This window comes from Lytechinus variegatus, chromosome 11 (assembly GCF_018143015.1).
Source record: "Lytechinus variegatus isolate NC3 chromosome 11, Lvar_3.0, whole genome shotgun sequence".
Taxonomy (NCBI): Eukaryota; Metazoa; Echinodermata; class Echinoidea; order Temnopleuroida; family Toxopneustidae; genus Lytechinus; species Lytechinus variegatus.
The window spans coordinates 20,981,218-21,007,094 of NC_054750.1; the positions used below are offsets into that span (position 1 = coordinate 20,981,218).

Here is a 25,877-nt window from a genome sequence, read left to right on the forward strand (position 1 = left end):
CAGTGAACACAGTATGAATTCAGTGTAAACTCATTTTGAACATACTGTGAACACACTATGAATGCACTGTGAACTCATTGTGAACACACTTTGAATGCACTCTGAACATAATATGAACGCAATACAGCATGGATTCATTGTTAACACACTGTGAACACACTATGAATGCACAGTGAACACACTGTGAATTCAGTGTCAACTCATTGTGAACACACTGCGTGACACTGTTCTTTACAGCTGGGTAAAGCGCTTTAAGAAAGCGGACATTTGGCTATAATATCAAGGAACAATCACAGATTTTACAATTTATCTGAAATGATAATGCTGCATATAATAACCATTTTTTTTTCAAATCAGTAATCATACCTTCTTTATGCTACAGTCACAGTAATTAAACCGACTCCAGATTGATCAAAGACATTACGTTATTTCAAATGGTATATCATCAGTTGTATGGAATCTTTTTCATTGGTGTGAATGAGCATTGTATTGGATATCTTGCCCGGGGGGCCACTTACATTGACGAGTGGATACCGTGCACGACCAAAAAAAACATGTAAAAAGGATGTCTTTTTCAAGATAGGGCACGTTACATACGTAACGTAATAAGGGTATCAAAAACACTAAAATAATGAAAAAAGGGTATCTATTTCACGAAGAAAGCTACGTGTTTAGGGTCATATTTGCGAGGGTATAAAATTTAAGACTAAAATTTTTTATAAAGGGTGTACTTTTTTGCCACAACAGTTATCACTACGTGTTTAATGTAGAGTCCGATTTGCGCAAGATTTTGGAGGTGGGGGCCGTACTAAACCAAATGATGTAGGTAAAGATAAAAACCAACGGGTCAGTGACATATGATATAACAATTAAAATATTGCTGTACCTTTTTAGGGGTTCAATTCAGGTAATACTTGCCAAGGGTATCGTTTGGTTTCCAATACTTGTAAAGGGTAGGGTTTCACACGCCAATAATTGTTAAGGGGTGCATTTTCAGAATATGGAAAATACTTGTTTAGGGTGCTTTTCGGGACCCCATGGTCGCGCATGGTATCCACTCATCAATGGAAGTGGACCCCCGGGGTATCTTGTACACCATTCTGATTTCTAGGCCATGATGACGCAACAATACTATTATCTTCCTCATTGCAGAACGTCACTTTCTTAGCAGAAATTCCAAAGCGTATGAACAAGGCTGGGTCGTACGAGATACTGAGCTACAGCAGCCCTTGCGTGCAGCCTGACCAGGAATACTGTCTCCGCACTGCAAGGATGTTACAGATCCCGATAGTACCGTCATCCATTGAATCCAGACATATCATTGTACAATACAGTATAGAGGTAAGTCTCGAATTGAGAGTCCCCAATCACTCCTAAATGTTGTGTTTCATGTGATTTCCATTTTCAAACTCTTTGATACTTTACTATTAAGGAATACAATTTTGACTTTTGCTTGCCGGCTATAACCCCTATTATAATTCAAAATTTCATGTTATTCCTATTTCAACAAATTTTTTAACAAATCAGGAGGTGCGCATCTGGGCATTTGGGCCAGCTGGACCCTGTTAAAATGCAAATTTGCCACCTACAAATGCCACCAAAATATCTCACACTTAAGTGAAATGGGGAATTTATTAGAGCCTCAGTTTGTGGCGAGCTTGAAAATCACTGAAAAAAAGAAGTCTTTTATCATTTTATCTCCCAAATGTTTCAATTTAGTTTTCAAATCTTCTCTGAAAAATAATAAAATGTAGAATTTTTTCTATATTCATAAAAAACCTGATGGGGTTTGGTTTTGCCAGCAACCCTCCAAAAGCCCCGATAAATGGGTTATATTTATAGCTTCCATTCCAAAGCTAATGATAGGGAGACCAAAAACCCAACCCATGTCCATAAAAGGGAGCATCTTTAAGAATGTGGAACAAGTGTATGGATAACCACCTTAGAAGGGGGAAGCCTAACCAACAAGAGATTTTCATTAAAAAAACCCTCATCAGAATTCAGGGGGTGGCGGACGGTACGAGCACACCCTGTAAAATATGAAAATATACTGTCGCACCCCAGAGAATGTCTTAATTGCGCAACCATAAAATAAGCGATGACCTTTTTTGGTTGTCAAGTCCTTTTCGGGAGACAAATTGTCCTTCACTTTGGACTGATGACATTTCTTGGACAAATTCGCACCCCATCTGACTCTGAATCCTGGAATACTTTGTACTCTTTTGAATATGTGCATTATTTTTTCGTTTCTGGTAAGGGAAAGGGATAGCCTATCCTTCTGTATTGCTGATAGCAGACCAAATTTACTTAATTCCTGCTTCTTGTCCATTTCTTATATACCGTACCTTCCTCATTTTTTTTCCCTTAATAATATAATATTAACAAGAAAATAAAATAACATGCAATGAAATTTGAAGACCTAACCTGATCATGGCTGTGTGCACTGGATAAAGCCAGTACTGCCACTGCCTGGTAATTCTTTGCTGACCAGGGACGGCAATCACTGCAGTGCTGTTTCTTGTGGAAAAGACACTCAAGAAATAATTACTACTATTATCTTAGTTACAAACACAACACATCCTGGACGCTTTGAAAGGCTCTCATCTCTCTTCCAACCCATTTCAGATCGCTCTTATAGTGGATGAGAAGCCTGAACTTAACATCTCCTTTCCAGTAACCATCGGCAACGTACCTTTCAAAGATTCAAGGGGGAAATCCCGTGATCTCAGCTATGGTAGGTTCACCAATATTCTTCAGAATAAAAGAAATCCTTGGAACAAAACTTTGGAATATTCACTTTAACCCCCCTCCTCCACCTCCAATCGGATGTTTAAATAGAACATATCTTTTGTAAATGTCATCCTGAACCATGAGGGTCACCCATAGTTCTTGCTTGTAAAGTATTATTTTCTCTACATTATAAAAACACAAAACCAAGTTTTGCTGGAAAAAACAGATAAAATAACATACTGACGATATGCTGAGTAACCTTCTTGATGTAAAGACAAGTTTGAAATTCTATCTCAAAGAATTGTCGTGTATTTGTGAACGTTCATTACAAGTTGATTATAAGCATTTATTCAAAGTTTGAGTATAGTTGAGTATAATAGTTGATGTTTAAACTAATACCTTGGTCACATTTGCTCTACGTCGGCCGTACGGATTTTAACATTTTATGTACGAGCTACATATATGTGGTTTGTATAAGAATGAATGAAACGGCTGTTTTCAACTCACTGTACGGCCGCCGTAGAGCAAATGTGACTGAGGTATTCGTCTTAATGTCATCCAGTCTGTCTGGATGGGTGTGGGTCTAGTATATAGTCTGTATCTAATAATCAAGAAGTCTTATTTATATCATTAGTTTTGGGGGTGTAACAATTAAAAGTGGGAGTGATCTTATCTTGCTCTGATTGGTCTATGGTTAACTGTCTATCAAACTTTCTCTGGTATATGGGTATAGTGATGCTCCGTGCAGAGGCTGGGACTGGTAGAATGAGTTGTACTTCTGCTTCCCCCAATATATAAATTACAAGGATTTGATGCCTTTAGCATGGTTAAAATATCTTACTTTTCTTTTCATAACTATACACACAAGTGTAGTTAACCCTTTTTCTGGTTTTTCGATTGTCATTGTTTCCATTTTTTATCATAAAGGGCACGGATGCAGTCAATCCTGCGGCGCCAATTCTGGAGTGGTCCACTACCGTGACAAGGAAAGGGTCGTACAGCTCAAGCACTTCACACCTCTCTACCTCACTGTCTCGGCGGTTCGCGACTCTACAGCTTCCTTGCTCGACGCCCGCCCCATCCTGCATTCGCACAACGGCACTCCACGGAACGGTGCCGTATCGAGCAATGGCAACGGCACTCTCTCCAATGGCTCAACGCGAAAAGAACATCCTCTGGTGGCGCAAATGTCCAGTACTGACTTATCAAACAACGGATATTCATTTGACAGAACTGAAAGTAATGACGATTTTGATGCGTCCGTTCTTGCAAGTAAGTCCAGCGGAAGTGTCACCAAGTATAGTATGCGCACAACGAGAGGTCCAGGAGTTCTGAGCAGAAAGCCGTCAAAGGAGGAGGGATACGACGATCCCGGACAATTTGGAATGCCCCATATGAACCAGAATGAAAACATGTTCGCCATCTCTGGGCATGCTGTGCAAATTCACTCCATGGGTCAAATGGACACAGCGCAGGTCGATATTGCAAATGGACATTTTCAATTTGAGATCGGGGATGACGGACAAGTTTATGAATGTCATTACGTCTGACAAATGAGGGACTGTTTTATATATTATACTTTATTTTTATATCATGTACACAAATGCCATTTCATGTAATCATGGATTATCATTGTCATAAATTAACATAAAAATGTTGGTTGTAGTTTATACTATATGATATTATATTATATGAAAGTTATGACATTGTACTCATCGAGCATAATCTTAAATCTGCCAATGGCTCTGTTTTCTCACTCTTCAAGCCAATCAACTACATGTTTGTTGTTAGCCTACTGGTCAAGTGGATGATTTGTTTATTGATCCAAGAACAAATGCAGAGTGTAATTTGGCATGATCATCATAGCAATTCTTCATCGTGGAGAATGGGTGATACAGTTAATGTGTCAGCTGTTTCTCTTGTCAAACGGAGTGATCAAGTAAGTATTGAGTGACTGTTAATATCATTGTCTGTATCCTGAATATATGAGATCACTAATGAAGTCACCGAGCATGCAGATGCTTCTGCAGTGACCGCCAAACTGCAGGAATTTTATTTATTAGGGTATGGAAGACTTCAAAGATTCCTTGATGACACAGAATCTGAACCGACGGGTCATCTCTTCTATTCTGAACACTTCGTAGCGATCACCGAACTGCAGAAATTATAGTGAATCCCAACTGTTGGAGGATTTCTTCTATGCTTGTCACCTGCAGAGCTTGCCAAACTGTGGGAACTAAACGGTTGGAAAGACTACAGAAATGCCTTGAAGATAGAGCACTGCAAAACAGAAGGAGTATTTCCAATCTTATCTCCTGTAGCGATGGCCAAACTGCAGGATTTTTTTTTTTATCATAAGATAGACTACAGAAACGCCTTGAAGATAGGGAAATGCAACTGATAGAGAAGTTCTTCTATTCTTATCACCAGAGGCGATCGCCAAATGGCAGGAACTTTCTCTAAGAGTGTTGAATAGAATGTCTACATGATTGCCTTGAAAGCAGAGAAGGGATGGATTCGTGCCTTGACAGACAAAAGCTCAGAAGTAGGATTTATACACATACTAGTGCCTTTGAGAAGCTTGTATAATCCAGTGCAATATCTAAACAAGAATTTCCTATATAGATATGTCATGGTGTTTGTCATGTGAACTTCAGAATGAACAGTAAAAATTTATTTTCATAAATTCCAGCTTACATTCACTGCCCTTTGTAATTAAGTCTCTACTATATTAATTCCATCTTCTTACAATGTTACATATTTATCATGATGAAAAGATCCTCTTCGGACAAATCAACGATATACATATTTATTTTATGATATTTGCAATAACAATATCAATGTATCACTTGTGCATCACATGCCTGTCCAGCTTTATTGTCATCCTGTGATTACTGTTTGATTAATAGAGAGAATGGCCAAATAGTATTTATGTTTGTATCAAATGTAGGCTGTGATGGAAGTTTCTGGTTGGCAGTACTATTACAATGATTATTCCAATTTACTGCCATTTCAGATTTATCAGATGTGCAAGCAAACAGAAGGGAATTGAATAAATCAGGGGCCTGTTGCACAAAACTTTTTACCTGAGAAAACTCTAGTAAAAACTGAAAACTAAGGTTAGTCTGATTTCTGCCATTGACTTTAACACAGGGCAAAAACTCTGGTAAAAAACAACCTGAGTTTTCTCAGGTAAAAAGTTTAATGCAAAGGGCCCCAGGGGTGTTTCACAAAAATGCAGGTCTGGCTCTGATCATAGATTGCATTATAAAGTTTCCTCTTGCAGGTGATATATATCTAATAATGCATCAATGCATTGGTCTAATATTACCCATGGGACATGATCTACCAAAACCTCATCAATTACTAGTATCACTCTGTTGGATGTAATGTGCTCATTGGCACTTAAGCACTATGCAAGTTGGACTAAACTCTTTGTGGAACATCCCGAGGAGAGAACATCCCTGGCTGCTGGTCAGAGATCACATGCAAATTATCTGCCTAATAAATTACTCCTTCTGCACATACAGCAATGATACTCCATACCAGCCTCCTGGTTTTCATTATCTAGCATCTGAATCTGAGATCACAGACATTGTGTACAATGTATATGGGGATAGGCTGTGATAGTTGCGTGAGACAGAGATTTGAGGGGATGAAGAAGAGTCCAAAATGCTTGAGTCTCACGCATAATGCACGAGACTTGGTAGCTCTGTTAAATCTAGAATAATGTATCCCTGATGTTTTGTGTTATCCGCTGCATACAAGCTCAATTTTGGTGTTTGATGTTCCCTGTGGAGCATTTCATGAAACAAATAGTCAGTGGTTCTCACTGTACTAAAAATCCTTTTATCTGATTGGCCGAGAGCAAATTAGACAGTGAAATTAACTGACTGAAGTCTTCATGAAACGCTCCCCAGGTGGGTGTTTCATAAAGCTGTTTGTAAGTTAAGACCGACTTGAAGGACGACTGGTGATCATTTCTTGTGGTGAATGGTATACACCAAAATGTTCATTGACGATGCTTTAGCGCATAAGAAAGGATTACCAGTCGTTTTTAAAGTCGCTCTTAACTTATCAACAGCTTTATGAAACCAGCACCAGGTCTGCAGTCAGGTACGTAAAATTATTCTAGCTGTTTTATTTCATTTAGTCCCAATTGTGTAAAGTGAACTGGAACGCTTTAATGACATCATCAATGGCATTGTGAAATACCTTAGTACTTATTTGTTGTGCTCGATATTCTCATGGAAAAGAATATCTGTACCCTTAGTGTTGTGTTATCACCAAACTTATGAAATACTTTGAATAATGAATATTCCTTATTTGGTATAATACCGTATTCTATTTTATTCAGAGACCCCCCTCCCCTCCCCCTCTCCCCTCATCATAACCGGGGTCGCGTAACAAAGGTTAGCAATTAATTAATTGATTGTACATTGTAGTCTATGGAATCAATCGTAGAAAAATGTTCTACGATCATTGCCAAGCTTTGTGTTACGGCCCCTGGTCTGAAATAGCCAAGTTAAAACAGCGCTAGCGTGAAGACTAGCCTTTGGTAGAGGCAGCCACAATACATGAGTGAATCTAGTCTCACTGCTTCAGACTCTGCTTCAGACTCTGCATTATGCACCAAGCGATTTGAGAAAACCAAACGTGTGTGCATGCAGACTACTCAGATGATGCAAACTACTGTGTATAACTTGTCAATGAGATTACGCCTTAAACACAATGGCCCATATTCTGATAGCAGGTTTAACTTAAACCCAGGTTTAAAGTTGTGGTTTAAGTATGGATAGCCAATTGTTACATAAATCACTAACAGTAGAGATATCATACTTCAGCTCATTTGGCACTCAAATCATTCATAATTGTCTAGGAAGCATAAATATGTCTTCACCATCAATGGATCAGGAAAGAGCAAAGTAAACATAATAAACATACAACTTAATGCAAATTTTGATACTTTTGGCTTCCCATACTTAAACCAAAACTTTAAACCTGAGTTTTAAGTTAAACCTGCTATCAGAATACGGACCAATGTCCGCATTGGCACTTAAATCGTACTTAATCGTTTGTGAACCCGACTCCAAGACTGCTGTCAATCAATGCACCAGTGATTCAAATAATTTATTCATTCTTAGAAAGTAGATTCACTTCTCTCAATAATACAAATCATAGACCACAATCTAAAAAAATATATGTTTATGGGGGTGACTACAACTTTAATATCGACCATATCAACTTGGAACAGAATAATGCTTCATATATCCCGCCAAATACTCTAGAAGATACAGTGGTAGTATCGACCACAAAATTGATGTCTCATAGAATTTTAACAAAATGGGCAATTCCATGAAATAATCAACCTTCTGATTCCCGTTTTTCTCAAGTTTTACTTCACTTCATAAACTGACCAAGTCAAGGTCATTTGAAAGCATTGCAGACTGTCAAAAGATCAATAAATCAAAGACGGAAAATTTTATGAAGGTTCCACGTACGGGGGGACAGAAGTATCATGGAATTGCCCCAATGTCTACCAAATGTTTGTATGTATAATTGAATATTTTGCTCAGTGACTCCGGTTGAAAATGAGTAATAATTCAGAAAAAAATAAAATGAGCATGATGAGATGATCATGACAATTTTGAGGTAAATATTCCAGTGTTGTCAAAAGAATTGATTACCCAATATGATCAGAAGATATAGAAGATTTATCCAAAATCATAATCAAGTCCATGTATGCCTATCTTTGTTGGCGATTTTCAGCAAAATCTGTTTTCAATCCTTTTCATTATTTCACAATGTTTTGCTTGCTTGTAAAATGACAAAACATCCTTTCTTTTTATCACAAATATAACTTTGTCAAGGCACATTATTTAAAATTGTTTTTATCATACTGTATTTGGGCCTTATACATAACAGTAAGATTACCATTAAATCATGTAACTTTTAATGTTTTTGAATCATTATTAGGATGTTTTCGTATATTGTCTATTTTAACATAATATTCAACACCTATACCATGCACATGTATATGCACATATTGATAACATTCATATAAATAAAATGTAGTCATATTTAACTCCACTTGGGAGTGAGTAATCTAATATCAGAGTCTCTGTTGTCTTCTGTTATGGCTGTGTTGTGAACACTTCAATCACATATTCGAGTATATAATAATGGCTCAAATGCTTCTGGTCAAAATTATTTAAACATCAGAAATTATCGCTTATACGGAAGCCCATCTTGTGAGTAATCCTTGAATTCCAAGCACAAATTCCTAAAATCAATTAAAAACTGACCAAAATAAAAATTGGACAAAACAAAAATATTCTAGCTTTTCTTGAAATGAATCGTGGAGTTCGGTCATTCTCATATTCCTTTCCTTGTCCAGCCTGCCCCACACTATACAATCTAACTGTGACCTGATTCGTCTAGCAAATCCCACTTTGAATATATAAGAATGTAAGTTGAACAGGTAAATTCACCTAATATGAAGTTTTGAACAATGATAATAGTAAAATCAAAATTCAAATGCAAGCCTTGCATTTAAAGTGGTCCACATCACCTAAAAAAAGGGGTAGTTGGTGGCTTGATTGCGATATCACTATGATCTAGAATTTCATTTGATATTACTCATTCAGTATGGCTATCGACAGACTGGAATTCTGTTTTTAACATTCATACTACTATTCCGAACTGATTGTTAAGATCTTACAGGCTGGAATGTTTATATCAAATGATATTACAAAGTTTCACAGAATTTGATCGCAAACGAATTGTATGTGTGCTGGGCTTGAGACCATGGCCTAAGTTTATCTGGATTTCAGAAGAGGGGAAATAACTTCATAATATCAAGAGTAATAATAATATAATAACATTTTATTTACCCAGGGTAGCCACTTCAGTTAGGAAACTGCTCTACCAGTGGGCCCTGCATAAAATAATGTTATTATTACCCTTCTCCATCTAAATGCTGAGCGCCAAGCAGGAAGGCAGAAGGTCCCGTTTTTATAAGTCTTTGGTATGACTCGACCGAGGATCGAACCCACGACCTCCCGTTCACGAGGCGGACGCTCTACCACTGAGCCACCATGCCCGGTTCAACTTAATACATTCATGTAAAACGTGAGATAGAGATAAGATACTCATCAAAGATGGAATTTCCTCCTGCTTGTGTCCATTTCGTGTCTCTGCAGGAAAAGCAAATGACATAAAACTCTTGTTAAAGATAAATGCCAGTTGTGGTAACGATCTCAAAATGACTTTCTACAGAATCTAATAAAATGACCACCCAAGTGTCTGTATGAATAAAAGTTATGTGCCAAAGGATTTGAGAAGAAATCGTGTAATTGCTGAGAAATAAACAAAATAAGCATGGATTCGGGCACTTCCGTCGGGTCTTTATTCCAGCAATAATAATACACTGTCCCACGTGTGCATATATGTGTCGGCGATCTTCAGTGTGATCGTTTTTCAGCTTAGATTTTATGATTTCACAAAGTTCAGTTTACGTAACTGTACCAGATCTAGATCCAACATGATATAGTAATACTTAACCTTGGTTTTACAGATTTTCTCACGAAATCAGTGTTTTACTGCAACTACTTTCATTTAGCTTTAAAGGGGAAGTTCACCCTGAAGAAAATTTTGTTGTAAAAATAGCAGAAAAAATATTGGTGAAGGATTGAGGAAGAGTAAAAAAGTTATTAGACTTCAAAGTTTTGGATTTGTGACGTCATAAACGAGCAGCTGCCCCATGTGTTATGTAATATAAAATGCATGAATTTCAAATTTTGTATGGTTCCTGATGATGAGGGATGCGTCATTTCAATCACATCACGATGGAAAAGTTCAGAGGCCAAGTCTGCTCAACATGACAAAATAAATTGCCATTCTTAGACTCTGAAATATCTAAATTTTAACGATTTTTGCTCTAGATGTCTGATTTGGTTGATAATAGCAATATTAACTGGCCTGGGGGCAAAAGGACATATATCGCCCTCACTAGTTTGGGACATATATGTCGTATTGCCCCGAGGCCAGTCAATATTGCTTTAATATTACCAATGCCCATTAGTTAGCATTTTCCAAACCCAAAATAATATATAACCCTCAAAATACTGCGATAGTGCTTTAATATTGTATTTAGAATGATAAATAACATAAGATTTATATAGCACACATATCCACCTTGTTAGGTGCTCAACGTGCTCCTATATTACCCCGGCTAAGCTAGTCAACCGATTCCTGCCCATATCCATTTACCTCACCTGGGTTGAGTGCAACACAATGAGGATAAATTTCTTGCTGAAGGAAAACATGTCATGGCTGGGAATCAAACGTCCCTCAGGTTGAAAGACGAGAGTCTTAACCACTAGATCACGATGCCCATGAGGCATATGTGGATAGTTTTCACTTTACAGTCAAATGCTATAATCTGCATAGCCGAAGTTTTGAAATCATGTATAACTTTTTTAAATACTTGTGTTTTAACTCCATACAACTTCAATGGGAAAGAATTTCAGGAGATATACATAAACTTATTAGAAAATGGGTTCAGAGTTTCATATTCCTTTAAACATGAAGCATGCTACATTTACTCATTTCAAGATTTTTTAAGATAGAGGGCCCCCCAAAACTTTTTATCTAAAAATTTTCTGATATGTAAACATATTGGAGTCATCACCCCAACACCCATCCCCCCCCTTGATGCCAAGAGGAGAGGGGCAAGAAAAATCCGCATGCATTCGTAATTCCGAAGCTTCGTTATTCCGAAGGTTCGGATATTCCGAAGGTTCGTATTTCCGAAGGTTCGTAATTCCCAAGGTTCGTGAGTCCGAAAACGAAATGAGATTCATAATTCCGAAGGTTCGTTAGTCCAAAAACAAAGTGAGGTTCGTAATTCCGAAGATTCGTTAATCCGAAAACAAAATGAGGTTCGTAATTCCGAAGGTTCGTTAGTTTGAAAACGTAATGATTAACGAACGTTATTTCGTTTTTGGACTAACGAACCTTCGGAACAACAAACCTTTTTTTGTTTTCGGATTAACAAACCTTCGAAACAACGAACCTTATTTCGTTTTCAGACTAACGAACCTTTGGAACATCAAACCTTATTTCCTTTTCAGATTATCGAACCTTCGGAATAACAAACCTTCGGAATAACGCCACAAATGTTCGGATTAACGAACCCTTTTACGTTTTCAGATTAACGAACATCGAGGTATAGGCAATTTATGTGTTTCGAAATTACGAACCTTCGGAATAAAGAACCTTCGGAATCAAGAAGTGTAACCGAAAAATCTGCCCTTTCCCACTATCTTCTACAAAAAATATTTCACAGGGAATCCGCAACTGAATGTGGGAGACCTAAGGGAACTCCCAGCAGTGTGAAAACAATGGTCTCATATACAGTGGGTCCCACAAAAAACAAAACCGAGATTATTCCTCATTCACGCATGAGTGAGCAAAAACAATTTGAAGAGGGGATACCAAAATGTCATTTGGCGGGCTGTATCTGGGTTTCACAAAAAAAACCAGTTTTAAAAATGTTCAAGATCTGCTCTTTAATTTTATACCTCAATTACACAAAATGGTCAAGAAATAACAAAGTTCTGGTTATTTGAAATAAGGCTTGAATTTCAATAATTTCATAAAAGGAAGAGGTTTTACAGGCTAGCGTTTAAACTCGACAATCCGTTTTGTTGACGATCAGCCATGCATTAAGTCTTTTGTTAACCATGCAATAGCTTATGTGGGAAACTGGTGAAAACACGTTTATTTAATGAAATTCTGGAAATACAAGCATTGTTTCGAGGGAACATAACTTTTTTACTTTTTGACCATTTTTTGTGATTAAGGTATCAAATAAAAGAGATATTGAGTTTTTTAGGCATGTGATTTTCTTTTTGAAATTCAGATACCCCCGCCAAATGAGTTTTTGGTATCCTTTCTTCAAATTGTTTTTGCTCACTCATGCGTGAATGAAGAATAACCTAAGTAATATCAGATGAAAGAGGAGATTCTAAGCTTTACATTGGTAGGTCATTTATCTATTGTATTTGTGTTTAAGTTACGATAAATCATCGTTTTTTCTGGGATGCACTGTATTTTGTCAAAAGATGGAACAGTTACTTTACTCTTTTTAGATTAGCTACTTGTTGAATTTAAAGAAAGAAAAATCAAAGGCCCAAACATCTATTTTGGCTCCTTACAGGGGTTCTTCTATCATGGCTTGTTCTAGGTGTTGATGTCATATCCAATGTTCCTAAAAATTGCTATGATAACACATTGCAATGACACTTCAAAGCTACTGCAATCATTCATTGGCTGTAACTCGTTATGGAAATTGTGAATTTGTTATTATTATAAAGTCTGTATGAAGCAGGCCCATGGAGTTGTCTTCACCCTCATAACTTACCTTATGAACCCATTCATATTCACCAAACTTGGAGTCGAATGTTCCCTTCTGTACCGATCTAAGCTTGAGAGTGAACCGAGGACCTAGCTCTTGTAAGCCTACTTTCTTGTTGTCTTTGAAGACATATCTGCAATTTAAAATATATGAAAAAATATGGAATAAATTGCTCCTTTACAAATGATCATTAAGTTCAAGTCCATCCTTACAATAATTTGATATGAATACATTGTAAATAGTTAAACAGATAACAAAATATATTGTAAAATAAGTAATGACATTGATTAGTTCACTTAGTGTGCAGTATTATGCTGTATTGTATGGTTTGGTAAACTGAAAAATGGGTAAAGATAATAACGATAATGGATAGTTATTCTCCATGCAAAACAGAATTATTTAACTTGCAAGGTTCATTATTGCACTTATCTGTAGGTCAAGAAATATCAGAGCTTCCAACACTAATTGTGAAAAAAATCCTATTCTTTATTCCTTTCTATATTATTTTCAAGCCAAAAATCCTATTTTCTTTAATATTTTCAAAAACCATGCCAATTATCATCATTCTTACAAATTTAAAACTCTACTTTTAGAAGAAAATCCAATTGAGTGTCTCTTTCCCCTTAATAGTCCTACTAAATAGAATAAAATCCTACTCATTGGCAGCTCTGCAATATTAGCGTGAACTCGTGGAACATATATATTCAGAATATTCTACACTACTTTTTGTTTTTAATTGGAACACAACATTTTCTTGTGTACATAATGTGCATACCTGTGATGTCTGAAGAATATAAAATCTCTCTGATTATGGAAAGTAACGACCCTTCGTCCAACAAAGTTTGGATCGTGAGGAAAGAGGGCAGCGATCTGTCGGCCAACGGTATGACCAAGGCGCGTGTTGAAGTTATTGAGGATCAGTTCCGGTTGATGATCTGTCGGCTTTCCACAACGCTGCGAAAGTGAATGTCAAGGACGTGAATCTTAACCAGAATTAGGACTAAACATTAATTCAAGGTGTGGTGACGATTTCAAAATGAGATTGGATAATAAAATAACGACATGTAAAAGTGTTTGAATGTTTGACCAAAAATGAGCTAAATAATTATGGTACAAAATGTGCAACCGCAAAGAAAAAAAAACATATACATGGCATTCCAACCAAGAATCAAGTCTGTTTCCAAGCAATAACGTACACTGTTCCACTTGTGCTTATCTGTGTTACCTATCTATGTGACCGTTGTTCAGTTTTGATTTCATGGCTTCACAAAGTTAGATTCATGTTAATGAACCAGATCTATATCTGCAATGACAATGCTAACAGTTAACCTTGATTTTGAAGACTCTCTAATGAAGTCACTGTTTGCTGCATCTACATTTGTTTACATTTATCCCCACACTTTGTCTTCCTTTGTCGACCTCTACTTATAGTTACCTTTATATCTTGTCTGAGTTTTACGTTGGACAGCTTAAAATGACAGGTAGGTCCTTCGGGAAAATGACTCATCACCAAACCATCTACAAAGACAAGAGATAAGACATTCCTTAACTGCTTAATTTAGACTTCATGAGAGATACAAAGCTGTCCTTACAAGACGTGTCCCACAAGAAAACCTCATTCCTATTTGTTAGCTTTACTATAGCGCTTAATACATCGGAACGACGTGTCTAAGCGCTTTATAGATATATTATTACTCCGGTCGTCGGATTCAATCAGTCATATTTGTTTGTACCACTACTTTTGTACTACAGATCCTGTTTTTCAATATCTTTCTCTTTTTAATCTATTTGATTCAAGCGAGTCATTGTTTCATAGACTTTTAATTTCATAGGGTGGTATCATCAGACCACACCTTTATGAAGTGTTATCTGTCAACACATTCACCAGGAACAACATTATTTGATTCTGCAGTAATAAGATTGTCCCATACATAACTTTGTGATGAAAAGAAAAGAAGTCTTGGGGCCATTCTATTTACCTTGAATACTAATACTCACTGAAGTGTGGACTACATTTTTTGCTGATTGAGTCAGGAATTAAATTTTGATTTGACTATGAGAGTACCAACTGCTAAATTTTAAGACCCCTTAACTTAACTTCTATCTTCCATTTTGAAACCACAAGCTCTGTATACCAGTCCACTTACTCGCTTTGCCCCTGTCATTGTTGATGACAATGAGATCCGTGAAATCTTTCTCCTGTGCTCTCTTGATGATTCTCTTCAGCGGTAGATGTCGTCGATGGTGCACTTCTGAATTGGGTATACAGCTGCTCAGCTCCTTACATAATCTCCTGGTGGTCTGTCACAAGTGAAAAATAATAACAGGAACACAATATTCAATTCTTGTGCTTCTTCAAATATCTCAGTGCTTCCCCATGGAATGTTACCCTGGTTATAGGCCAGGGCGGGGTGACGTCACATCTGCTAAACGACGATAGCACTGACCATAGTGCGATGAAAACAAAGTATAAGAAACACAATGAGATAATGTTACAAACAGCACTGAAAATTTAAGAAAGATTCATAAACTTCCAGATAAGAAATGGGTAAACTCGCTTATTCAGCACAGTATAAATGCGATGTTTGTGTATTATGCATTGTAGGCATGCCAAAAAGCTGCACTGCTGTACGGGTCACTAGTGCATTGTTTCCATCGGACGGTCAGTTGCTAGGGCTCGAGATTAATAATGCCTGGATATTCACCCCGGCCGATAGCCCTGCAAGTCTTGTGTACTAGCACACAAGCATTGGAATTAATTCTTACCAGGTACGCATTTACCTCACCCGAGTCTAGTGCATCACAATGTGCTCAATATCTTGCTGAAGGAAATTACGCTGAGGCTGGAATTCCAACACCCGACCCTTCAAAGTACAGAGACTAATCCAGTGGGCCACAACAATCCACGATTAAAATAAATGAATATATGAATATCAAAATAAAATAAAGTAGTTCCAAATACATCAGGGAGACAATTTGGGACAAGATAAGATGAGCATAGAGAGGATGTTAAAATTATAGCAAACAACACCATTCATAATTAGCCTTTGGAGATCTTCTTGCTCCTGGAAACCTCTCCATCCAAAGGGACAAGAGTCATATTCTTGTCAGAGAAAATAATCACCCATAACAGACTCAGGCCAATGTACTCACAGCAAGAAGAGATTGACCCTGAGGAAACGTCCCAGCACGAACAGTGCAATATCTATAACTTCTTCAACTTACCCATGCAGCTTTATCTGAAGTGGTGATGAGAACCTTAGGCATTGTTTCTCGGTTGAAGTATGGAGCCATTTCATCTGTCGCTTCATCATAGGTTACCTGCATGTTACAGAAAAATGAAAAACACATTCAAAAGGTGGTAACTACAATGTAGAGACATTTATCCGAAGGGGTAGTGTTTCATTAGAAGACACTCTTGCAGTTTCCCTTTACAAAGAATGCTAGCAATCTGTCAGATTATAAACACAACATTTTACTTAATAAAATTTTGATACTATTTCCAGTGCAGTGCTGTTCCTTAACTAAAGTCATCTAATTATTACACTCTAAATTGGTAATGCAAGCAAAACAACAAAATCACTGTTTAAAAATGCATACTGCAAACTTTTCTTCTTTATAATTTTTGTAACAAGTCATATGAATGATGTAATATCCATATTTAATTTTTTATCAAAATATGGAAATTAATAGAAAATTCCAGATTTTTATCGAATCGAGGACCAAACCGGATTAATTAATTCTCATCTGATGAAAGCTGTGTGCCTCTATGGGCCAAAGATTCCATTCAATTCAATTTTTTTATTCACAATAAAAATATACAAGTGTACAATAAAAAAAATAAAAATATAATAAAACAATATGCACGAAGTAAAATACATTGCACTAGTAGACACAACATATAAAAATTGTGGATGGGGACAGCTATGAAATATGAAATATTTTGATTTTCTTGTCATTGTCATGTGAAATGAAGTTTCATTCCTCCCTGAACACGTGGGATTCCATTATTTTAACATTTTGTGCTTCAGGCAATGAGGTCCTAATCATCAAATTCGTAAAAATTGAAATATTGTATAATTCAAACAATAAAAAACAAAAGAAATAGTGAGTGAGTGACATCATTGACTCTCTCATTTGGATGTAACTGGCTCGTTCATATAACTATTTTGTTAAAAATAAGCGAAACTTTGAAATGTCATAACTTTCTTATTTTACATCCGATTTTGATGAAATCTTCAGCATTGTGCTTGTCTGATTTTTCTCTATTGATTCAAATCAACATTTTTCTGAGGTGGACTTGACCTTTAAATTTGCTTTTATTATAAGGGTGATAGATTGGGATTTTATTCTTAAAGCAGAGATACAAGAAAATTGTTGTAAGTATTTAGATTAAACAAGTTCAATACTTTACATCATAAAATAAAGTTAGATTATGGGAATAGACAAAAATAATCTTAACTGATTGATGATTGTAAAATCTTTAAAATCAACATCTGTAAAATCCAAAACATCCATTAAAATACTGGCATTAGAACATACCATGATGTGCATGAGCTTAATTTTCAAATAATATTCGTACAGATGTGTATTATGTTCAATAAAAATGGGAATTTCTTCCAATCTTTTATCCGCATACCTGGAAGATCAAAGGCTACACCCAAACTATATAACATACATATAGTTTCATCTCATCGTGTTAAATCATTCTTTTTAAAGTTTTAAAAGTTCACTTTTGGAAGTTAAACTAAACTGACTAAAACCTCCATTGTTAAATCAGGCAAATTAATTTGGAAACAAGATGGTGATTCCTAAACAGATACAATCAATCTTACGTGAAAAAAAAAATTCTGATTTTAAATGGTTTTAGCTGAACTGAAATCTAGTTTAGCTGTTGGTGACCCCCCCCCTGACCTCCTAAACCAGCTTACCTCTGCATCTTCTGGGTTGACCATGGTCTCATCAAACACTCTCATGTTTTCAATCGTCTTGGGAACCTTCTTGGGTGGTGCCTGAAAAAAATGTTATCAAAGTACTAATGCATGAAACATAGATATAATCCAGTTAAACCTGTACATACAAGAAAAGTTGTCAATTATTCACCGGGATAGATCATATATTCTGTTGCATATATGTGTGATATCTGGCATGAAAGAATGCAAATGTAATGTAACGATACAAGAAAACATTGGGTACTCCTCAATGCCATCCTGGGAATGTAATGTACAACTGTCCTGGGCCACATCTTACAAAGAGTTACGACTGATCCAATCAATCGTAACTCTATGGAAATCCATCAGTGTCATAATTCGTTCTACAGGAAATTTGCAAAATGTCCTTTGTAAACAGAGAACACACCAAATTGTCAAGATATCAATGAATTTATGGATATACATTCACATCTAGAATTTGTTTTAACAAACATGCATTTTATATGCTGACTTTGCATAATTGCCGTTAATCAAATTAATCGCAACTCTTTGTAAGACAGGACCAAGGTGTACATATGAGCATGTGGTCTTTATAGACAGGTTTTCTATTAACCGTGTTCTCATTGGGAAAACTATAATTGTGGTCTAAACAGATTGGTGTTTCTTATATACAGATGGGGCCGATTGCACGAAAGGGTCTTTGCAAGAACCGTCTTTCGTGTCGCCCATCTTTTAATGATGCGCCATGTGGAACGCATTTTAAATAAATCATCTGCAAATATATTTCATTCGATTGCACGAAAGGGTCTTTGCAAGAACCGTCTTTCGTGTCGCCCATCTTTTAATGATGCGCCATGTGGAACGCATTTTAAATAAATCATCTGCAAATATATTTCATTCGTCTGTTAAAATAAACAAAATATTTGTTATAAACTGATGTGATATATCATGAAATTGTATAAAATTTGATTTAAAAACAAGCTAACGAATCTTATTCTTTATCATAAATTTCAGAAACACCCCGCTTATAGCGTATCATAAAAGATGAGCGACACGAAAGACGGTCCTTGGAAAGACCCTTTCGTGCAATCGGCCCATGGTTGCTTCATCAGGATTGAGCGTTATTCAGTTATACAATTATCACATTTCAAAGCAATATTAATAAAAACACTTGAAATAAGAGACATCCAAAATATTGTGAAGAGGAAATGGGTGGTAGATATAAAGGTTCCTAATGATGTGAGGGTAAATGCGTAAATGAAGCATCTGCTATGTATATATATTTGACACAAAATTAGAATTTTCAAAATTCCTAAATGAACATACCTTGTCACCTGCTTTCTCATCTTCCCTCTTCTTCTTTTTCTTTTCCTTCAGTTTTTCCTTTAAACAGAAACAATAAAGGACAGTTCAAATCAGATTGTCAAAAGCCAAATCCTATCATTCAGATTCACAAATGAAAATCTCTTACAAACTTTTTGAATGATTTCCTATGGCTATGTGGTTCAGGCCCCTTGGCCTAATACTATAGGGAAGTTGCTCCAATCTTGCAAATGCCTGCTTATATAGTACCTTCTTCATGTTGACTGGCTATGTCATGAAGGCTAATTTATTTAGACATCAAATCACTGTTGTTTTTTCTGATTAGAGAAAATCAGAAATTAAGTTATTTTTTTTTAGTTTTTTCACGGTACACGCACATTAATCATGTTAATGGGACACATTACACAATCCCTGGCTCTGTGGATGGTAAGCAGCACACGTTAGTGAATGCTTAATACTCTATAGGAGCCTCATCGCTGGGCAGCATGTAATGAACCCTGGCTTGAATAATCCAGCCCAGGGAATTGGCGTAGGTCTATATAGACAGCTGGCAGCCGTCTGTTTCGAGGAGTTTTTTAACATTTTTTTTTTAATTTCTCCTCGTACACTGAAGGCTCGCTATCGTGCAGCCACCATTAGGGGACTTGCAAATTGCAATGCAAAATCCCCCGTCGGGGCTCTTCAATTTTTGTCTTTAATGAATAAAAAATTTGAAAACTAACGCGACCAAAATGCATTTTTGTATTCCCTCTTGGCATTAATTGCCCAAAAACGGAGAAAAATGAACTTAAAAGGAACAAAAACAGTGACTTACCTCAGCTGTCGCGCAAATTCACTTCCCCGTTTTATCCGATCTTAAGTACATAAAAATATGGCCATTGAGTCCCCTGTACCAGGGTGACCAGACGTCCCGTATTTCCCGGGATTGTCCCGTATTTTGCTCCTGTGTCCTGGCGTCCCGACAAACCATTCCAGGGACGCCTATTTGTCCCGTATTTCAGAATATTGAACAAAATGTAGTTAAGACATTTAAAAATGACGAATTTTCATTAAATAACCAACAGCTGACGAAGCAGGGACAACAATTAAATCGATAACTGTAAATTTTTGCAAGTTCTGCGGTGATTTCTTGCTAACCCAATACATTGCAAACGAACTGGCCTCATGCCTGTGTGTGGCAGGCTACTAGCTAGGCATGTATATTCTCAATGGTGCAAACAATCTCACATGATAAACAGTTTTTCCACCAAAATAATTACAAAATCGGCGGGAAATTCTTATAATTATACTATGGATTTTCAGATTAATGATTTAGAGATGTAATCAGAGGAACAAGTTATTGACTTTTCATAGATCTAGTTGTTTCAGCTTTCGTTTTGGGTCTTGGTGTGTACGATGCCGCGATATTTCACCTAATTTTAAAGTTTGACAATATGTTTCACTTTGAATTTTTATTCATTTCTAAAACATTTTATTTTTTAAATTTTAAAATTACATTTTAAAAAACACCAAATAAAATTATGATTTTTATTAGACGATTGGATTATTTGTTTAATTGAAGTTTGAACTTCTCTCTTTTTCTTTCTTTTATATATACCCTAACCTTTCTGCTTGCCCTTTTTTTGTTCCATCTATCTTTACTTCCTCTCTTTCTTTCCTAGACATTTTCTTTTCTCTCTCTCTGATCATTTTTCTTTCTTTCCTTCTTTCTCTTACTTTCCTTCTTTATCAAATATCCTTTTTATTTCCTTCATTCTTTTTCCTTATAATTACCTTGGTTTCTTTCTCTCTTCATCTCCTGTTTCTTTTCGTTCTTTCCTCCCATTATTTTCTTTTTTGCGTTCTCTCCTCCCTTCATTCTTCCCTTGAACCGCTCTTTCTTCCTTTCTTTATTTTTTCCCTTTCTATTCTTTTCCCTTATTCTTTCTTTCTTTATTTTGTTTCTTTCCTTTTTTCCCTTCCTTCCAGTTTTCTTATTTCTTTCTTTCTTTCAAAGAATGAAGGAAACATGTTTATTTTTTCATTATTTCTTTCCTCCTTTTTCTTACCTTTTTCCCCCTTTCATTCTCTCCTTTATTGTGACTTTCAGACATTTATTCATCTTCCCTTCCTTTCTTTTTTCTCTCTTTCTTTCTTTCTTTCTATATTCATTTCAAAAGAATGACGGAAACCTTTTTTATATCTCTTTTTATTATTTCTTTCATCCTTCTTTTATTCTAACTTTCTGTTATTTTTTCTGTTTTCCTTTATTTTCTTTCATTCTCAATCATGTCTTTCTTTCTCTCCTTTATTCTTTCATTCACCTTCTCTTCCAATTCTTTATATTTTTTTCACAAGTCTAATACTTTGTGTGGGCTTCTTTGTTGATCTTCGTTTGTCAATTGTCCCGTATTTCATTTTTGTGAAATCTGGTCACCCTGATGTACAGATCGTGCTACAACTTCGGTCTCTGTATTTGGTGAGTGAAGCCAACGGAGTTCAGCTGAATTGAACAACCAACAAAACAGAGACCGAAGCTTTTGGTCTAAGGTCTATAGTGAATGATTATGAACTGTGAGTGTGACGGTGCCGCTAGTAGTAAGTTAGTACGGTACGATACAAGACATTCAATATGTAGCGATCGCAACGGGTTCGCGTTTAACACATTTCCTATTCTGCCAACACACAAAATGGGCAAAATTCATTGAGCCAGTGTATCAACATTTCAAATCCTTTTTTCATAAAATGTTACGTTCTTTTTCTATTACATCTAAACTTCTTATTTCTAGTCAATTTACTCACATTTGCATCGCCAAAATATTGTTTTTAAGGCCGTTTTCGAGAGCACCACCTGTCCGTCGTCACACACAATGGAAGTCGCCATTTTGGAAAATATGACTCCAGAACCGGGTTAATCTTGCAAGTTACTTTTACTTGTTGACACCCTCTAGGGGCATCAAATAACCATGTGTTATGTATCATTAAAATCGGCAGACTTTCTTCTACAAGTTAGTGATGATTTCAGTTCAATATCGGCAATGTTTTTCGTTACAAAAAGGAGTTTTTTGGACACTTTCGGTAAATCGTGTTTCTATTTTCTTACTTCAAAGCCGTATAAACAGAAAATTTCCCAGGGAACAGTCAAATATCAGATATAAATTAATTCTTTGAAGTGTATTTGTATCAGAAAATCTAATTTTGATATATAAGAATGTGTCGCATAGCTGCGCAAGAGGCGAATGCAAGCCCATGTTGTGCCGCCTAGAGTGTGATTTTGGTGCCATGGCTGACCGAAAGGAGTGAGTGGGCGTGGTGGTTGTGGGTGTGGTACTTGATGCATGTATGTTATTGTTAAACCCATTGAAATTAGTTGTAGGTGATAAGTTGTGCATTTGATTTCTGCATGAATTATGTGTATTGATGATAAATTAATGATAATTTCAACTTAATATTTCAAGAAAAAAAACAGGCGGGAATTAAAGCACGTTTAATTCCAGTCTCATTATTTTTTCATGGTGTACAGGCGCAGACCATGCATTGACTGCTGCCTGGTACTGGTATTAAAATGAATAGATACATGACTATATCTATATTCTGTTGTTTTGTGTCATCATATCAATAAGCTATCTCATCAATTCACATGATGTACACAATAATGGGTCCCTGTTTTATTATGTTTACTAGGAGGGAGATTATTTTGTAAATGTGATTTTAAATGTAGTAGAAATTCAGATAATGTCAGAGACTTGCTTTTTAACTTTATATATTCCAATATATTTAATGTTAATATATTCTATAATTCTAAGCAGTGGAGTACATTTCTAGCTACTGTTGCAGCTCCAGCTGTCTGATCCCGCATTCTCAGATCTGCAAACAAAAAGAGACATCATGGTAATTATACAGAATACAGAGTGAACATGGACAAACAGAAAGAAAGAAAAATTTACTGCAAAACTTAATTTTCTACTTTTGAATGATATAAATCTTACAGATACCGGGAAGTATAGTGGGTCTGGGACATTCATTTTTATTTTCTGATTAAAGTCTGTTGAGGAATGAGACCCCCAAGAGTTGATTAATTTTTTTTTAACAACGCAAAGCGTTCCATGCATTTCTCTTGTCTTATTCTAATTTGTTATCTTTCTTCTTGTATACTATATTTTCACAAATAGAAGCTGTTTGAATAAGAAAAATATGAAGGTAACACAGCCATGCTCTACAAGATCACCTCTTGTGTTGCATTTTAGTCAAATTAACTTAGTAACCTACATGAAAAAAAGTATGGAAGTTTCTTAGATCTACAAGTACCTGTAGATCTGCCACCCAATGGGTACTTGTCTTGGGTGGCAGAAAAGTTCTGCGTATAGCGTCCCTTTAAGAGGCCATATCTTCAGTTATGGTGCTCCAATTGTAATTTGGTCTTCACCATTGAATTTGTCTTGAAAAAACCTTTCAAGTGATGTATAATTTGTCTGTATTTAAAAAATAAAAAAAAATCATGTAATATAGCTACAATATGTGGGACTGGGACTAAAATTGAGCAAGTGCAAGCAAGTTTACCTTTCGCTTCTCAATCTGCATCTTTCTGAATAATTCTTGTCTACGCTGCTTATTTTTTATATGGGCAAGCGTCCTTTTAGGCATTTGAGGCTCCGGTTCGGCATTTTGTTCTTCCATATTTTCAACTCGATCACAGCAGACGAAAAACGAAATCCCAGCGTACGAAATTCCACGCGGCCACAAGAAGAATGTACCGGTAAGTAGGAATATTTATGGTGTCTGTAAATGTAGTTCGAATGAATTCCACGAGTAGAATATTTCGTGATAACAGCGATACTACTAGTATCTTTGGTGGTAGGCCTACTACTACTAGTACATGTAGACTTGTAGTAAGCAAATCAAGCTTCATTTTTTTACAAGAAAAGAAAGTTTCATTTTATTACATGAAAGTGCTACATTGTACATAGATACATGCATGTATATATACAAATACTATATATATATATACACATATATATTTATATATATATATATATATATATATATATATATATATATATATATATTACCAAACCATATATGGCGCGTTTTCCTTAAGCGAGAAATTTATCCGCACTGTGCAGCTGCACTCGACCCAGCCCTGAGGTGAATGGGTACCCGACAGGATTAATTCCTTGCATGCACCAGTGATGGTATAGCTATTTAGAGCTAAAGCAGGGGTAATAATCAAGGGCCATAGAAGCGGGGGCTCAGGGGGCTTCAGCCCCCCCCCCCCCCATACACACAAACACTTTCTTCCAAAACCATGTACCAATAACGTAAAAATGACCATGTGATTGTGACTTTTTGCCTGGTCAGCCCCCCCCCCCCCCCCTGATAATAGCACTTTGTATCCTCAGACAAAAAGTGATTTTAGATATAGCTATAATAAATTATATATATATATATATAGTGCGTATCAAAAAAAATTTTCACTTTTAAAAATTAAGCCCTGGGAATTTAAAAATATACAACATGTGATTTGAAATATATCAACCCAAATTAAGCATCCTTTTCATTATTACAAACGTGCTTAAAATACCCAGTTTTCAGGAATTAATATAAAAAATGTCGGGCTGTCATTAGGCTTATCAAATAAATAAATACCAAAATAGTATTGTCATAAATGCCTAATAATTAAATTGTCTTTTTTCAGAATGGAATATCTCGCGCTTAAGAAGAGGAATAGAAGAAAGTAATTATTTTCATATGATGGCAAAATGTCATTAGAATGTCCAGATCCTAGGTCAATTTTTTTTTAATTCAGCTTGCGCTTCGCGCTCACATCATTTATTAAGAGCGATCCATAATATCCATTCACAATTTTCCTACACATTGCTTGAATTAGTGCTTAAATTGAACCTTTTTTTTAGATTGGAATATGAAATATTTTCAGCTCGCACTTCGTGATGATTTTCATGATAAAAAATATATATTTAATATAAATCTGAAACACATGCATACGTGTTTGAGATACACACCTTGTTCTTTATTTAAAACATGCTTAAATTATCCAGTTTCAGACTAAAATCTGTTCGCGCTTCACGCTAACATTGAACAGAGTGACCCGTTTTAAGCCTAACTCTCATCCCCCTTCCGCTCAGGCTTCGCGCTCGCATTGTTTAGTATTATGCCTATTCTGCCCATAAAAGTTACAAAATATACTTAGAATTTCTATTTTTTAGGTTGGAATGTCAAAAAATTCAGCTCGCGCTTCGCTTGCTTTATTTGATTATTGAATATGTATCGCTTAAAGGCTTACCACAAACAGTCTTCAATGATCAGGATGGATCACAAACATTGCCCAGAATTTTGTCAGGACAAGATCGATACATGAAATTCCGCACTATTTGAATAGGTCTTATGAGATTATATAGGTTTTATAAGAATAAAGCAAAGAAGTGACTGTCACAAAGAGAAAAATTTGAGTGGCCGATTGGGGAAAGTATGGGTGA

At 36.1% G+C, this 25,877-nt stretch overlaps 2 protein-coding genes and 1 long non-coding RNA gene across 3 annotated transcripts in view; 1 reads left to right on the top strand and 2 right to left on the bottom strand.

The window, feature by feature from the left end:
- Window positions 1-5,788, top strand: part of LOC121424326 (arrestin domain-containing protein 4-like) — a 46,581-nt gene extending 40,793 nt beyond the window's left edge. Inside the window, exons 7-9 of the mRNA XM_041619965.1 lie at window positions 1,153-1,341; window positions 2,626-2,734; window positions 3,658-5,788. Coding sequence (XP_041475899.1) covers window positions 1,153-1,341; window positions 2,626-2,734; window positions 3,658-4,280 — 921 coding nt within the window. The 3' untranslated portion in view covers window positions 4,281-5,788. The remainder of the gene's footprint in view (window positions 1-1,152; window positions 1,342-2,625; window positions 2,735-3,657) is intronic.
- A 2,830-nt stretch (window positions 5,789-8,618) lies between these two features.
- LOC121423840 (ribosome production factor 1-like) lies at window positions 8,619-24,130 on the bottom strand. Its single transcript, XM_041619348.1, has 9 exons — window positions 23,944-24,130; window positions 19,408-19,464; window positions 18,082-18,162; window positions 16,376-16,471; window positions 15,298-15,451; window positions 14,586-14,668; window positions 13,926-14,104; window positions 13,157-13,283; window positions 8,619-9,926 (listed from the first exon to the last, which is right to left on the bottom strand). The coding sequence occupies exons 1-9, from the start codon at window positions 24,058-24,060 to the stop codon at window positions 9,885-9,887; spliced, it is 936 nt and encodes a 311-aa protein (XP_041475282.1). The 5' UTR covers window positions 24,061-24,130; the 3' UTR covers window positions 8,619-9,884.
- Window positions 22,440-23,875, bottom strand: LOC121423841. The gene is made up of 2 exons (XR_005971316.1): window positions 23,692-23,875; window positions 22,440-23,250 (listed from the first exon to the last, which is right to left on the bottom strand). It is a non-coding gene; the product is annotated as an uncharacterized LOC121423841 (long non-coding RNA).
- Window positions 24,131-25,877: the final 1,747 nt, after the last annotated feature.

Coding starts and splice junctions, on each gene's coding strand:
- LOC121423840 (XM_041619348.1), bottom strand. CDS start 24,060: ATGGAAGAACAAAATGCCGAACCGGAGCCTCAAATGCCTAAAAGGACG. Junction 18,163..19,407: donor ATGAGAAAGCAGGTGACAAG/GTATGTTCATTT, acceptor CATTTTTTTCAG/GCACCACCCAAGAAGGTTCC. Junction 16,472..18,081: donor TCAACCCAGAAGATGCAGAG/GTAAGCTGGTTT, acceptor TGTAACATGCAG/GTAACCTATGATGAAGCGAC.